The sequence below is a fragment of the Schistosoma mansoni genome, chromosome W (genome assembly GCF_000237925.1).
Source record: "Schistosoma mansoni strain Puerto Rico chromosome W, complete genome".
NCBI lineage: Eukaryota > Metazoa > Platyhelminthes > Trematoda > Strigeidida > Schistosomatidae > Schistosoma > Schistosoma mansoni.
This window is the reverse complement of record NC_031502.1, coordinates 19,694,743-19,713,171: the sequence shown is the minus strand read 5'-3', so window position 1 is coordinate 19,713,171 and position 18,429 is coordinate 19,694,743. Positions and strand designations below refer to the sequence as shown.

General features: G+C 36.6%; 1 protein-coding gene across 1 annotated transcript in view; it reads left to right on the top strand.

Annotated features, from left to right (window-relative positions):
* Positions 1-18,227, top strand: part of Smp_148200 (putative junctophilin) — a gene marked incomplete at both ends in the record, with an annotated part of 35,479 nt that extends 17,252 nt beyond the window's left edge. The window contains 4 exon segments of the mRNA XM_018788902.1: positions 2,511-2,559; positions 10,761-11,337; positions 12,856-13,177; positions 18,163-18,227. Of these exon segments, the coding sequence (XP_018654398.1) occupies positions 2,511-2,559; positions 10,761-11,337; positions 12,856-13,177; positions 18,163-18,227 (1,013 nt within the window).
* Positions 18,228-18,429: the final 202 nt, after the last annotated feature.

Below are 18,429 nucleotides of genomic sequence, written 5' to 3'. Positions count from 1 at the left end.
AACATATTGAAGGATACTTAGGATACTTAGAAACAATTCTATGATCCATATATTTGGCTTCTTTTGATTCTCAGAAGGGAGCGATAAATTGTTCTTATGGATGATCTGATTCAGTTATATATGAATACATCAAAACATTTAACCAGTTTATTATACTGTTATAACTTGTGTACGCTAATTGTTATATCTTGTGGCCGTGTGAATGCCCTGTTAACGTATGAACGTGATAAGACCGTCAATTAGAGAGCAGCGAATTATTGATTGGGACAGTGACACATGGAAACCGTACGAGAAATCTAGAGTACTTGTCAGTCCTGCTATCTACCTAACCCAGCCAGTTAGGTCCAGAACAGCCTTTTGCGGTATCAATCATTATATTTCAAACATACTGAGTTTATATACCGATCAAACAGACCACATCGTACGATAAAATAGAAAATAACACTTGCACAAGATTCAGTAAAATGTGGCTGTGGATAAGGGAGAACAGTAATTAGTAGACTGGGTGTAATTCATGAATGGTAAATCGTATAATAATAGTCTATAGGTCAAAATTAAGCTTATAATAAGAGGAACATGAATATGAATAGTTTGGTTACTTAACAATTATACAATAGGAAATACACATTTGATATTGGTCTATAAGTAGCCCTCAAAGTTACGATTCATAATTCTCCACGGGATATAACATCTCCCACGGTAGAATGTTGCTGATAGTGTCGGGCCAACGGATGCGAAGTATTTTGCTTAGACAACTGTTAATAAACACTTGTATCTTCTGGATGATAGCTTTCGTAGTTCTCCACGTCTCCGCCACACACACTAGAACTGTGTTGACATTTGTATTGAAAATTCTGATTTTGGTTTCAGTTGACAATTGTTTGAGTTCCAGATGTTCTTCAGTTTTAAATATACTGCTATTGGTTTGCCGATCCGCGTCTTCACATCTGCATCAGATCCACCGTGTTCATCAATGATGCTGCCCAGATATGTAAAGGTTTTCACATCCTCCAAAGCTTCTCCGTCAAGTGAAATTCGATTGATGCATACTGTATTGCATCGGATAGTCTTGCTTTTCTCTTTTTGTTTATTGAGAGCTACTGCTACTGATGTTGCTGCTACACTGGTTGTCTTCTTCTGCATTTGTTGTTGAGTGTTTGATAGAAGAGCCAGATCATCTGCGAAGTCTACATCTTCCAGTTTCATCTTACCTATCCATTGTATCCCGTGTTTCCCTCTAGATGTTGGCATCTTCCTAAAGCATTTAATGCCCATCTCGTTGTCTTAAGATTAAACATCTAAATGTCGTGTAATCAATCCTTTGTGAAGAGATAGACATATCTCACTGATTGAGGAACTGTATACTTTGACAAAATAGTTATCCAGTCCTTCTTAGGTTTCAATAGTTATCAAACGTATGTCACGTTGTGATTAAATTTCTGTAACCTTGTCTACAATACTATTTTATTATGTATCTATCTATCTTGTTTAAAGGTGAATAGATCATCATATCAACAATCATCTAATCATTTAACATCTTATACCAGATCACCTAATCCATTGAAAACTCCTTCTGAAGAATATATTCATCATGTTAAGAAGACAACTTTCATAGCGAATACGTCAACTACTTTACCTAGTACTTGTATTTCATTGAATCCATTAACTCATATACCAAAACTTTCTTCTTCCTTGTTGAATGATTCAATGAATAAACCAATAAAGAAAACGGAAATTTCATTAATGAATCAATTACAAACAAATTTAAAACAACAACAAATTGAAGAAGAAGAAGAAGAAGGAGAAAAAGAAGAAAAAGAAAAAGAAGAAAGAGAAGAAAAAGAAAAAGAAGAAAAAAGAGAAAAGAAAATTCAATCAATAAAAAAATGTAAATTATCACAACAATTTGTAGTAAATAAAATAAACAATACTACTAATAATACTACTAATAATAGTAATCAATTTATATCATACCATCATCCACCTAAATTAAATATGAATTCAACCCAAGATTCTGGTTATTTATCCATAGATCCAAATGATACCTATACATATTCCATTGAAACACTGAATCATCCTCATCATCCTCCTCCTCATCCTCCTCCTCCTCATCATCATCATCCTCATCAACAGCAACATTCTATATCCTATTATCCCTTAGAAACTATAAAAAAGGAATCATCTATAAATGAACAATTAAATAAGAATCCCATAACAACAACAGTAGTATATAAATCACCACCATCATCTTCATTAAAATCATTTAGAATGATTGAACCAGATCAATTATTTAGATCAAATCAATCATTATATTATACACCTTCATTATCATTATCACCAAAAGCGAAAAAATTAAAAATTCAAATAAACAATAATAATAATCATGAAAAACTGCCAATGAAATCACAATTATTAAAAAAGAGACAAATGATATTAGCACGACGTAAACTATCAATTAGTCCTAAACGATTGAATCGATCAAATAGGTGAGTTGACTTTACTTAGTTACTTAACTCCTTACTCACCTACTTACTTACTTACTTACTTACCTACTTACTCACTCACTTACTTACTTGCTTACTTACTCACTTACTTACTTATTCACTTGATTACTTACTTACTTACCTACTTACTTACTCACTTACCTACTCACTTACCTACTTACTCACTTACCTACTTACTTACTCACTTACCTACTCACTTACCTACTTACTCACTTACTTACTTACTTACTTACCTACTTACCTACTTACTCACTCACTTGCTTACTTGCTTACTTACTCACTTACTTACTTATTCACTTGATTACTTACTTACTTACCTACTTACTTACTCACTACCTACTCACTTACCTACTTACTCACCTACTTACTTACTTACCTACTCACCTACTTACCCACTTACTTACTTACTTACTCACTTCCTTACTTGCTTACTTACTCACTCACTACACTTACTTACGTTAGTAATATAGAATAGGATGAATCAATTTTGTTTGTCTTTCCATATTGATAGTAATTAAGATAGAATTTTAATCAAGTTTATATAGTGATTAACATTGTAATCTGAAGAACATTATAGTTTATCTTGAGATTGTTGTACCTTAGTGGTTCACATTGATTGGTTCACAATGAGATTCATATCTCTAATACCTTTCACTCTAAATGTCAGTGTTTTATCTAGTTATGTATTAAGGTACAACGACTACCAACTGAGAGGTAATGGTTTTAAACCACAATGTAAACAATTGACTTAATCCACTTGTTTGTATTGTTTATTTGAATCTTCTCATTAATGTTTTAAGACTGCAATTGATTAGTCTCTTATTGGTATATGTGCATACTGTGTGTATTGACTTGATATAGCCTAAATTCACAAGCATTATAAGCATATATAGATAGTGGCTAGCGGTGGAATAACTCTGCCTGTAGCCCTTCTAGAGTTACTGCCGGTCCCAAGCCCGGGTAAAGGAGGAGGGTTGGGCATGGGGTTAGCGACCCCATCCCGTAGAAAAGCTAACTCGCTAAAGAAACGCTAACCAGAAAAAATAATTCAAACCATTTAAACTCTACCGTGGGAGTTGAAGGAATAATTATGACGTCTCATGATGAAAGCCGAGATTCTTCGGAAGTCACGAGACCGACGCACCTTCTAACAACCAGAGCAACACTCTTTATAGGTACATGGAACGTCCGGACATTGTGGGAGACAGGAAAGACCAGCCAAATAGCAATGGAAATGAGGGGATACAACTTGGCAGTACTCGGAATCAGCGAAACCCATTGGACACAAACTGGACAACAAAGGCTAGGTACAGGAGAGATGCTGATGTACTCCGGTCACGAAGGGGAAAATGCTCCACACACTCAGGGAGTTGCTCTAATTCTGTCCAAAGAAGCACGAAATGCACTTGTGGGATGGGAATCTCATGGACCCAAGATAATCAAAACATCATTCAGAACAAAGAAGCAAGGGATCACAATGAACGTTATCCAATGTTATGCACTCACCAATGATAGCAACAACGATGATAAAGATCAGTTCTATGGAAGGCTGCAATCAATTATAGAGAAGTGCTCACGAAAGGACCTCATCATCCTGATGGGAGATCTAAATGCTAAAGTTGGAGTGGACAACACAGGATATGAAGATGTAATTGGACTACATGGATTAGGAGAGAGAAATGAAAATGGGGAGAGACTTGCAAACCTATGTGCATTCAACAAATTGGTTATAAGCGGCACAATATTCCCACACAAGCGCATACACAAAGCTACATGGATCTCACCGGACCAAACCACAGAGAACCAGATAGATCACATCTGTATCAACAAAAAATTCCGAAGATCAATGGAAGATGTGAGAACCCGGAGAGGAGCTGACATAGCTTCAGATCACCACCTGGTTGTGGCCAAGATGAGACTGAAGCTGAAGAAACACTGGACAACTGAACAACCAGCACTACAAAGGTTCAATACAGCCTTCCTTCAAGATACTGACAAGCTCCATGAATTCAAGATAACTCTCAACAACAGGTTCCAAGCTCTACAGGATCTACTGAATGAACAAGAAACTACTTTGGAGGACAACTGGAAAGGGATAAAAGAAGCACTAACTTCAACGTGTCAGGAGGTTCTTGGTCCTAAGAAGCATCATCACATGGAATGGATCTCTATGGGAACCCTGGACAAAATTCAAGAAAGGAAGAACAAGAAACTAGCAATTAACAACAGCCGAACACGAGCAGAGAAAGTCAAAGCACAAGCAGACTACGCAGAAACAAACAGGGAAGTGAAGAAAAGCATTAAAGCCGTTAAGCAGAAATACATGGGAGAACTAGCAACGACGGCGGAAAAAGCTGCAAGAGAAGGGAATATGAAACAACTATATGATACAACGAAGAAATTGGCAGGGAGATATAGCAAACCAGAGAGACCAGTCAAGGACAAAGAAGGAAAGACAATCACTGAGATTCAAGAACAGAGGAAAAGATGGGCAGAATACTTCGAGGAACTGCTGAATAGACCAGCCCCACTGAACCCACCGAACATCGAAGCAGCACACACTGACCTTCCAATAGATATCACTCCACCAACGATCGAAGAAGTCAAGATAGCCATCAGACAAATCAAAAGTGGGAAGGCGGCAGGACCTGACAATATACCAGCAGAAGCACTGAAGTCAGACATTGAAATAACTGCAAACATGCTTCACCTTCTATTCAAGAAGATTTGGGAAGAGGAACAAGTGCCTAGGGACTGGAAAGAAGGATATCTCATCAAGATATCAAAGAAAGGAGATCTGAGCAAATGTGAGAACTACAGAGGCATCAGTTTGTTATCAGTACCAGGAAAAGTTCTCAACAGAGTGCTGCCGAATCGGATGAAAGGCGCAGTAGACGCCGAACTTAGGGATCAACAGGCTGGATTCCGTAAGGATAGGTCATGCACAGACCAGATTGCGACACTACGGATCATCGTTGGACAATCAGTTGAGTGGAACTCATCACTATACGTCAACTTCATTGACTATGAGAAGGCGTTTAACAGTGTGGACAGAACATTATGGAAACTTCTTCGACACTATGGAGTTCCTCAGAAGATTGTCAACATTATCCAGAACTCATACGATGGACTACAGTGCAAAGTCGTACATGGAGGACAGCTGACAGATGCATTTCCAGTAAGGACCGGAGTCAGACAAGGCTGTCTACTCTCCACCTTTCTCTTTCTTCTGATGATTGACTGGATTATGAAGACTTCGACTTCTGACGGGAAGCATGGAATACAATGGACATCTCAGAATCATTTAGATGATTTGGACTTCGCAGATGACCTAGCCCTTCTATCTCATACACACGAACAAATACAGACGAAGACAGCAAATGTAGCAGCAGCCTCTGCATCGATAGGCCTCAACATTCACAAAGGAAAATGCAAGATTCTCAAATACAACACGGAGAACACCAACCCAATCACACTTGATGGCGAAACTCTGGAAGATGTGGAAACATTAACGTACCTGGGAAGCATCGTTGATAAACAAGGAGGATCGGATGCAGATGTAAAGGCTAGGATTGGCAAAGCAAGGGCAGCATTTCTACAATTGAAGAACATATGGAACTCAAAACAACTGTCAACCAATATCAAAATCAGAATCTTCAATATGAACGTCAAGATAGTCCTACTGTACGGAGCTGAAACGGAGAACTACTACATCCATCGTCAAGAAGGTACAAGTATTTATAAACAGTTGTCTTCGCAAAATACTCAACATTCACTGGCCGGATACTATCAGCAACAGCGTTTTATGGGAGAGGACAAATCAGCTTCCAGCGGAAGAGGAAATTAAGAAAAGACGTTGGAAGTGGATCGGACATACATTAAGGAAATCACCAATGTGCATCACGACTCAATCCCTAACTTGGAATCCGGAAGGGAAGATGAAAAGAGGAAGGCCAAAGAACACACTACGCCGGGAAATAGAAGCAGATATGAAAAGGATGAATGTTAACTGAAAAGAACTGGAAAGGAAGGCTCAGGACAGAGTTGGATGGAGAATGCTGGTGAGTGGCCTATGCTCCTTGACGAGGGGTAACAGGCGTAAGTAAGTAAGTAAGTAAGTAAGTAGCGGTGGAATCCAGTTTGACGCGCGTTTCGTCCTATTTGGGACTCGTCAGATGGATGTAATCAGCTGGATTTAATCTATATAGGAGAAAACAAGAGTTTTGTATTTCACTACTGATAATTATTTTTAAGTAGTACATTATATTATTATATCGTACCATTTGTTATCAACTGCTTTTAAAATAATCTAAATTTACGAAGAATAAAAATATTAATATTTATTTATTTGAATGCATAAATATTAGTACAAAGGGGCACCGAACATGTATGCGCCACACAAGTCACTTGATTTTGTGTGTGTGTTGTAATACTGTCCGGGTACTCAAACCAAAGCACATGGTTTACTTAGGAGGCCACAACCGGAGCCCTCAACCTAAAGGTCTAATCCACAAGACAGTGGAGCAACATTAGAAGATGCAGTCTCATGGTAGCCAGTGACCAACGATTGGTTCATACGCTATTTGTTCTTTCAGAATCATGGTTTGAAATGGGGGTTTTACAACCCCTAGATAGATTCTCCGTGTCCACCAAAACGCTTAAAGCAACGGATATTCACTTTTTGTCCTCTCAATTTCTTAAACAACAATAATACCATGAGAAGGCAGTGAGTAGAACTTTCCTAGCAGTGGCTGTATATGTTCAGCCATGTGAGAGCATTCGGAGAGGAAGAGTTGACTCTCCCCACCCTCGAATGTACCATGGCATTTGGGGGCAAGAGTTTGCAATGAGAAATTTCTGTAAAAATAAAACATCAAAAGATATTACTGCTGGTAGCTCTCGATAATTCTTTGAAAATGGCACTAAAAGCTAGTAAAATTCTGAAAAATCTTTGACAAATTAACATTCTTTAGAAGCTTCCTAAATGATCGATTGTATTCTTGTTGTATGATTGGACAAATTGCTAATTATGATGCAAATTTTATCTTACCTTCCAGAAACGTCTCAACTCTTCCGAGGTCAAACATAAATACATTTTTTTTCAATACATGATCTGCCTTCAAATTAAAGCTTTCTTCATACCTCCTAGTTTTTGATTTATATTGTAAACTACTGGAAACTTGGAAGATTAAGTCTGTGTCTAAGAATTTAAGTCTCTTTTGAGATATGTGCATTTTAAGCCGATTGTCTTGATAGAATCAGCCAGTTATAAATATTTTCAAGAGGATATGGATAACATGTCAATGTTTGAAGTGAAACACAATGAGTTTCAGTCCCGCTAAATTTCATTATTAGCCATTATCCAACTCCAGTCTATATATGCAAAGTTGGATGGTGGCTAACAGTGGGATACACTACTTGCCTTTCGTCCTATTTGGACTCGTCAACTGGATGTACCTCCATCCCAGAATTGATGTTCACTCCGGGACTGGAATCCAGTACCTTTCGCATCAAATGCTATCTCTTTATCCATGAGACGCGCATCCTGGATTCCACTGCTAACCACCATCCATCTTTGTTTATTAAGCTTGTGACTTAAGGCAATATTGATGCAGTCCGCACAGGATGTAAATTTGCCAACAAGAAACGAATCAATTGCAGTTCTAAACAACAATGGGAAGATACATGCAAATAATACCAATTTTGATATATATGTATATATAATTGGATAAGTGTATGTTTGTTTAGCGATACCTGAAGTCTCAAAGGAATAAACAATCAAATAAGAACATCTAGAGTTATGTAAAATGAAATTGATACACCTCTAGATTAAATCCAATCTTTCTATTCTGTTCGAAGTATGGATATACATTGTATATATATATATATATATACATACATTCCATTATACTAACACATCAATGTTAACAATCCCAACTCAAAGATATGAAGTAAACGAATACAAATCAATTGAGGGACAGACAGAGAAGCAAAACAAACGTCTCAATGTAACAATGCTGACAGGAAACCATTAAATGTAGTTGCCTTAAATGATAATCTTAAGACAAATGCACACTCACACACACTTCATTTACATTTGTAATTTTTGCATAGTTTCCTCTAAGAGAGGGGAGGAGGAGGAGGAATTTAAGCACTGATTATTAAATCATCCTTGATTATTTATGAAATCATTGTAGCTTATATTAGTTTTAGATTATTCTCAATTGAACCTAGTAAGCTTTGGTTGGTTTCTTCGTCTTCGTTCTAGTATGGAGCTTCTAAACGGTGCATATTCATGATCCTAATAAAGTTAACAAAAATTAATTTTATATAGTTGAGATCATGAGTCAATTGAAACTAGACCACCATGGAAAACCCGGAACCACTGCTTTAAGGCCGTTTCGTTCTATTGTGGGACTCCTCAGCAGTGCGCATCCACGATCCCACCTTACGAGATTCAAACACAGGACCTATCAGTCTCGCGCGCGAGCACTCAACCGATGGACCACTGATCCGGCATCCAATGGTTGCTCAATTTCGTGGATTGGTTGAAGTTATACATTAACACCGTTGGATGCAGGTTCAGTGGTCTAGAGATTAGGCGCTCGCGCGCGAGACTGATAGGTCCTGGGTTCGAATCTCGTGAGATGGGATCGTGGATACGTACTGCTGAAAGTCCCACAATAGGACGAAATGGTCGTCCAGTGATTCCAAGTTTTGTATGGTGGTCTGCTTCAATTGACTTATGATTTCAATTATATATAAAATATCAATTTTATTGATTTAGAATTTCAACACAGTTTCCAGTTTCATTTTATAGAAACTTTTCACTTATATTGTGGTGTATACTACTGATGTCGATAGATATAAGTAGTATGTATCATGAGTAAAGGTGAAATACTTAGTAACAGAAGGTTAAGAAGATCGAAAAGTAAAGCGAATGAGAACAGAGAATGATTAGTTTAGAACCGAAAAGACAATCAAGTGTCAGATTTTACTAAGATATTCCATGATTTCCTATTCAAATGCATTCAATTGTCTCCTACTTGTGTTCTTGTTCACTACAATATTACTGGATAATAGATAAATTATGTAACTTATTCTATCCATAGTCATAAGTTGGATCGTTGATTTGAGTTTGTCGATGAAGATTTTTAAACAGTAGTCGAAATTTTCTAAATGTTATGTCCTTTAAGTCAGTTATTTTAATTGAGAAAGTTCCAGTTTCATTCTGAACAATATCATCCATTCATACTTTATATGGATAGGATGGAATGATTTTGAAACAGCTCACAAACCATCTCATTCAAAATATACAATATAACAATGTAAATCATCCATCGGAATTACGAATCTTCTCCATTATTTGAAAACCTGTCCGCAAATGCCCTGGTACGACCGAGTGTGGGGAAAGTCAGCTCTCCTTATCCAAATGCTCTAACATGGCCACGCGTACATAGCCTCTGACAGGGAAGTCCTACTCGCCGTCTTCTCGTGGCGGGGGTGTTGTTAACGAAATTGAGAGGATGAAAGACGAATGTCAAACACTTTAACCTGGTTGGTGAACACAGAAAGTCCACCTAGGGGAGTCGGAAAACCCTGATTCCAAACCAATAGTGCACATGTGCTCCAGGATCCTGAGTGAATAAATGGCGTATGAATCAATCATTGGTTACTGGCTACCATGGGACTGCATCTCCTTATGATGCTCCACTGCCTTGTGGGTCAGATCTTTAGGTCAAAGGCTCCGGTTGTGGTCCCCTAAGAAAATCACCTGTTTCTGTTTGGGCACCCGGGCAGTATCACAGCCCTTACACAAATCAAATGACATTTGTATAGCGCATATATATCTGGTATCCCTTTGTACCAATATTTATGTGTTTAAATAAATAATAAATAAATAATTTGTAAACCCTAATTACAAGTACAAATTAGCTATTTAGTACATCTCAATTTTCAATGATTGTTTGACTCAGAAGTGGCTTTTGTGGAGATTTCAGTAATTTTATGGTTGAAATTGAGTTAATTGAAGGTAGACAACAATGGAAAACCTGGAAGCGACGGGTGGCCCTTTCGTCCTATTGTGGGACTCTTCAGTGGCAGTGGGCATCCATGATCCCGCCTCCCGAGATTCGGACCCAGGACCTATCAGTTTAACTATGAAGTTAGTAAGTTACTTAAAATTGAACATTTTCTATGAACATCCTAGAGATATTCTTAATTAAATGTACATCTATATTCTTTTTATTATTATAGTTCGTATCATACTGAAGACTCTAAAAGAATAAAATCTCATTTCATTCAACATTATTGGATACCAGAGAATCTAGTTAGTAAACAAGATGACAATGATCTTCATTTAAGACAATTAAAAGTACCTTTACCTCAACATCATTCGTATCAAATAGATACTATTGATGGAATTGTACCAGATATTGAAAGTATCAGTGAAAAGTCTGAATTAAGTTCAGTGACAATTCAATCAGCACCTCATTATTATCATCCAGTAAACATTGATTCAGTATTGAATGAATCTGATCCTATTCAATCAAGTGAATACTCTACAGATTTGAAGAAATTGTACTTTTTACAAAATCTAAATCAGTGGGATAATTCAAATTCATATGATTCTAATCAATATCAAATGCCAACAGTTTATGCTATTAATGACGGACATGAATATAATGCTGGCGAAAATGTAGCTCCTGTTATTATTGGTCCTAATGATGACACAGATGATGATGATGATGTTTATGAAAGTAGTTCAACTTCATATATACAGCCTGTAGTTCCAAGGGGTCATCATCACTCTTTGGAACGATATGGATCATCGGTAAGTATCAACTATGAATTACTGAATACTTTTTGATGGATTTTTGTTCTCTGAGCTGAATGGAAGTTTGTGTTGATGATGTCGTTCAGAAGAACTATGAAAGCTCCACGATCAAACCGTACAGCTCAGAGAACAAAATTTCATCAAAATCATCCACCTGAGCTACAAATCTTTTCCATTATCTCATTACTGGATACATAACATTGATTAATTACTAAGTAGTGAGTGAACAATACCATTTTTGTCAAGTGTTCTTAGTATTATTTGAATCGGTAGAATCCAGTCATGGATAGGTTTGTTCATAGCTAGAAGATTTGTTGTTATTGCCAAGGTACTGTCAGGAAATGGATATATATACATACCATTGAGTTAGAATAACTGTTTTTGTTCCATTTTACAGAAAAATTACCCAATCAGAGAATGATCTCCTATATAACAGGAATGTTTACAGACATCGCCCAGTGTAATTACCAGTGTCATACTTGTTTGATCACTAGAGTAAATCACAAGACTATGTTCAATTTAACGAAGATAACTGATAGAAACGATAGGTTAATAGAATTATGATCGATCAGAATAATAGACTAAGCATTTAGAATTCGTGTATTGTTTCGTATGTCTATCCTATGTGAAAGCTGATACAGATTGAAGCATTAAGCTTCCAGTTAAACTTTACTTATATGATCTAGTGTTGCTCTTAGATTACTTGGACTGAATTAGGGGATGTATTTCATAGTTTGTAGAATAAACTGAAGTGAGTTAGACAACCTTTAAAAACCAGAAAGCACTGAACAGCTGTTTAGTCATAATATAGCACTCCTCAGCTGCCAATGTGTACCCAAGACCTCACTAAGAGTCAAACCCAGGAACATCAGGTTTCGAGGTGAGAGCTTAGTCCTTAGGCTCTTCAAGCAAAGATGAATAGTGGCTAGCAGTGGAATCCAGGGAAGATTCAAACAAGTAATACTAAGCGAATTTAAACTTCACCCCATTGCACAAGCATGTGACTATCAGGACTCAGTAGGTGAGTCGATAACACGATGGCGTTTGAAGCGAAAGATAGTGGGTTCGAGTTCCTCCCAGAGTGAACATCAACTCTGAGATGCAGATATATCCAGCTGACGAGTTTCAAATAGGACGAAACGCACGTCGAGCTGAATTCCACTGCTAGCCACTATCCAGTGCGCATCCACGATCTCGCACTCGCGAGATTCGAACCCAGGACCTACCAGTCTCGCGCCAAAGCACTTGACCGATAGATCACTGAACCGGCATCCAACGGTGTTAATGTCTAATTTCAACTTTTTATCAGCCCTATTAGTAGCTAACTGACTCACATTTAATGTGATTAGATCTCACTGATCACTGCTTCTAACTAAACTTCTTCAAATAACTTCTTGTAATTAGTTGCTAGTGAATACATGATTGCTTTTGATTGTAAACCATTTTCTGAACACAAAATGAATAGATTAAATTCGTCAACTTAATAGAAGGTTTTCTTCTACCTGCTCATTCTAGTTGCTCAATCAAAGATTACCTGAAAGTAAACGAATTGCGATGAATGATCATTCAACACCATCTCAAACAAGATCATATCCAATACGTCATTCAAACTATCATCAAATACCTATCAGTAAACTTTCGCCTTCATCTTCTTTCATACCTAATGATCATATCTATCAAACAGATGATGATGTTCATTCCATGAATTGTCAAAGATTTACATCTATTGAATATATGAAACCATCAAAACGTATTTTAAATGGAATCCAAGATTCCATTTATATAGATCCCCGTGAAATGAATATGATCAAACAAACAAATCTCCCTAATCATAATCGTTATGTTATAAATAGGACAATTGCTGATAATCAACAATTTCAACCATCATATTCATCATCCACTTCATCATTGACATTGTCGTCATCTTCATCGACATCATCGACATCATCAACATCGTCGACATCATCCTCATCATTCACATTATCATCATTATCTACACCAACATTATCTACAGTATATACAAATTCTATATGTCCTAGTAAATATGTAACTACACCATTAACAAATACAAATATATTATGGAGTCAAGAAATGAATCCATTTTATTTAAGAAATTCAATATATACAGGATCATTAAAACAATTACCTAAACATATTTTACAGTCTACCTATTCAAATTATATAACACATACTTTAACAAATAAACAATTTCAATATTTTTATCATAATCAATGTAAAACATCACCACCACCACAGCAACAACAACAGCACCACCACCAACAGCAACCGCAGCACCACCACCGCCACCGACAACAACAACAACAGCAACCACAACGACAGCACCATCAACCACAGAAACACCAGCAGCAACAACCACAGCACCACCCTCAACAACAACAACAGCAACAATCGTTTGTATCGAATTGTTCATTATTTCCATTTGATATAAGTCAATCTAAATTGAAATATTCTACTATTCCATTAGATAAAACAATATTAATGAAAAAGAGATTAACTACTGATATGGATGTTCAAAATTTTATTTTTACAAATAGTTATCATACTTTACTTACTACTACTACTAATAGTAGTAATAATAGTCCTACTATTATTGATAACCGTACTACTGATACTACTACTAATACTACTACTACTACTATGAGTAGTATTAATGAGAAATTCTTATGTAATACAATACAACCTAATGAAATCAATATACATTCAATAGAATCAAATCCTTTTAACATTAAAGAAGATCGATTATTATTGAATAAACAGCAACAGCAACAGCAACAGCAACAGCAACATCATCATCATCATCATTATGATCGTCGTCGACGTCGTCGTCGTCGTTGTATAAGTTGGCCATATACTTTATATGAATTAATACCGGAATTATATTTAAATGAATATAAACATTCTACTATAACTACTATAAATAGTAATAATGATAATGATGAATTAAAACAAAGAAGATTGAAAGATTCATTGAATTCAAATAGAAATTATGTTGATCATTTCATTTCAACAACAAAAACACCAATCAAAATAAATGAGGTAAATTGAATTGATTTTATATATAATGTATTTTATAGAGTATGCGAGATTAATAGGTCCTGAGTTCGAATCTTGTGAGGAAGAGTCTTGTGGAAGAGTCCGATTATGGGGCGAAATGAGTGTCCAGTGCTTCTAGGTTTCTTATGATAGTTTAGATTTGATGGACTCATGACCTTGACTACTAAAGTGTTTAATTGTAAGCAAAGATGGATAGTGGCTAGCAGTGGAATCCAGGTTGACGTGCGTTCCGTCCTATTTGGGACTCGTCAGCTGGATGTACCTGCATCTCAGAGTCTATGATCACTCTGGGACTCGAAAACATCAATGAGAAGATTCAAACAAACAATACTAAGTGAATTTAAAGTGTTTAATTGTTAAAATTACATTTTTTTATACCTAGAGCTAAACTTTAGTAATCTAGTTTTAACTATGGAGATTATTTTTCTATTACATCATTAGTATCATTATAAAACTAATGAGAATATATAGACGCTGATCATTGACATGACGTACAGATTGGTATACCCCGTTGGTAGCCATTGTTTACATGGATATATGAAATTATGAGCAACTGGACATCATATGCACTTCAACAATGAAAGTTATTGTGTTTGTTTGTTTTACACATTTAAACGCGCGTTTCATTCTATTTGGGACTGGTCAGTTGAATGTACCTGCATCTCGGAGTTAATGTTTACTCTGGGACTCGAACTCAGTACCTTTCGCTTCAAATACCATCGCGTTATCCACTCAGCTGCTGAGTCCTGATAGTCACTTGTTTGCGCAATGGGGCGAAGTTTAATTTCACTTGATATTGTTTGTTCGAATCTTACCGTTGATGTTTAGGACTGCAACTGGTCAGTCTCTTATTACTGGCATATGTGCATACTGTGCTTATTGCCTCGATATAGCCTTAATTTACAAGCATTTTAAGCAATCTTTCCGATGATAAAAGCTCAGCTTTGTCCTCATTAATTGAAAGTTACATTATTGATATTAATTATATGGTTTGGGCTACTTATATTCACACAAGTAGTATATAACGATGGTAGAGCATTGAATGTATTTTACTAGAAGATCAATAAGGAAAGAACGGGAGCGGAACTCAATTGATATGAAAATGCATGAATAATAATAATCGGAGTAGATGGACTGATATTTGCAGAAGGAACAGTCAATATTGAGAGAGTTGATTGATAATTTGCAAATGAACTGTTTACTATATATTAGATGGTTGGTAATAATCAACAAGCTACTCAGCAATAAGATTTCATGCTTCTTGCCACTCACTGTGAGGTCGTAATCAGCATCAGTCAACTCTACATTTTAAGATGCTATCACTGGACTATCCAGACCACTGAGTAGTGATTAATTTCATGTTTGTCTAAACTTTTCAATCACATTGAATTGACTATTTGTTATCACTACGCTTTACAGACATGTCTAATGTCATTCAACTTTAAGGCTGTTACCTAACTCAATCTGTAATCATGTAATCAAATGGATAATTTGTGGTGACTTTTCCATCAATGAGTTTGATAAAACTTAATCATATTTTAAAGAACTCTTAGCTTCAGCTCGTATATCCTGGGACCACCGGGTAAGTAATGTAGTTGTTAAAAAACGGGTAATAGGTAAGGATGGCAAATCAATTGATGAAGTAGTGAAACTTCATCAGTTGAGATGGCTGGGACACCTGTTACGTATGTTCAACCACCGACTGCCTCGCCGAGCGATATTTTATGATGTAGGAGTAGGTTGGAAGAAAGCTAGGGGCGGCCAGATTAAAATATGACACAAATCCATGAAGTCATTGACAAGTGAACTGAGACACTTTGGTAGTTGTAGATTACTTGGTTGAGATCCGTGACATGATAACAACTGATGGTTAGAGACCTTGAATGACATGGCTCAAAATCGTTTACAATGGCGAAGGTGCATACACTCTTTGTGTTCTCCCGAATTCTCCATGTCCCTTTCTTTTTTTCTGGTTCCAAATTTATTTCACTGGATTATACTCCTTCAATAACATCTTCAAACCATAATCTTTCCGATTACTGCTTATACACTTACTACTTCTACTACTATGTGATTTGAATCGACAACTGCATCTCTGTTCTAACGCGGTATGGCAACTTGAACTGATGTACGTACGTACAAAGTTCTACGTTGTGACTGACTGACTGACTGAGTTTCCTTAATACTGAGAGCGGACAATTCCTTACTATCTTGTTAAATTTTTTTAATTTACGAAACGAATTCTTTAGAGATTTTATGGATGATTAATTCAATAGACCAGTGAATACATACAAAAATGTTCTTGGCTGTTAGATTATTCAAATAGTAACTAACTTATTGAGAAAGAAACTTTTTACCCTACTTAAAATGAAAGATAGGCAGTGTAATGGGGAACTAAATTTACAAGATCCATGGTAACGATTCTTACAGGTAGGAGACTTCAACCATTGAAAATCAGTCAACACTAGACAGCTGTTTGATCCTAGTTAAAGCTCATCCGCAATCCTAAAATAGGAACTGAACCCGAGAAGTTTTAACTAACGAACGAACGCTTAATTTCCAGACCAGTGAGCTGTCATGCGGTAGCATATATGTCTAACTTCAAATAGTAATCGGTGGAGTTCAGCCATATCAAATGAGAAAGTTATACACCTCAGACAATGGAATACAGTCGCGCCAATTAATTGAAATTAGTAATATACATCGATAGGTGGTATCTCAGTGGTTTAGAGATTAATCGCTTGCATGTGAAACTGAAGAATGTAAGTTTGATCTCTTGTGGCGAGGTCATGGATAGATACTTCTGAAAGGTCTCATACTACGAAAAAACAGCTAACCAGTGCTTCTTTTGATTTTGTTTGACACGATTGTGAGTTTGTTATCATGAATATATATACATATTTGATTGTCTGTATTACTATCGATCCAAATAGATTAATACAAACCACCTAAACAGATAAGCTCAAAATTAATACTTACCAATTATATATAGTTGAGATCATGAGTCAATTGAAGCTAGACAACCATAGAAAACCTGGAAGCACTGGACGGCCATTTTGTTTTATTGCGGGACTCCTCAGCAGTGCGCATCCACGATCCCGCACTTGCGAGATTCGAACCCAGGACCTACCAGTCTCACGCCTGAGCACTTAACCGATAGACCACTGAGCCTCTCTATCTCCTTAATTTATGATCATTATTATTGATTTATTGAGTTAACTAACGAAGAGTACTCATTCCTCCAGTAACACTAATTACCTTCAGCTGACCTGATTTGTTGAAAAACGTGTTTTGACGCTGATCGATAGATGTGAATTGTATCTGTCACAATTGATTGATCACTGGGTGGTGATCAATGTCATGTGTGTCAAGTCCTTCTTAGTGCTGATCGAATGTTATCGATCAAGTTGCAATGTGGCCACTAGTCTAGGTGGCTCGACACTGCATGCACTATGTTGAGGTAAGATGGTGGTTGGAGGTGGTCAACAGGAAACTCTGGACCCGTGTCAGTCGCGGCCCGAATAGCTCAAAGTAACGTCTTTGACTATGAAGCTGAGTGACACGGGGTCGAATACGTCAGAGAGCACTAGTTCCCTCAAGATTACAGGTATACCTTGCTGAATTGTATCTGTCCCCAACCTGAACTATGACAATACCAGAAATTCACATGATTATAGATAGATAGACAATTAACAATGATTGTTCTCGAATTTCTATTAAATATCAATAACTTATCGAATTCCATAGGACCTGATGACCCTTTCATGCATCATGATTTGAACACATTTAGAAAGAAAACTAATGATGGTTGAATTCAAAATACCTTAACGGTAAACTTGACTTAATCTCATTCAGACATTTAAAGTCAGGATTTCGTGTTGAGGTCGTAGCTAAATGGTAGTGTAGTGAACGAGAACACTAGCAAGGACAATCCAAGTATGCTTGAACTCATAATTACAGAATCCCTTAATAAAATATGAGAACCATACAATATGTACTTCATTTGCAAAATGC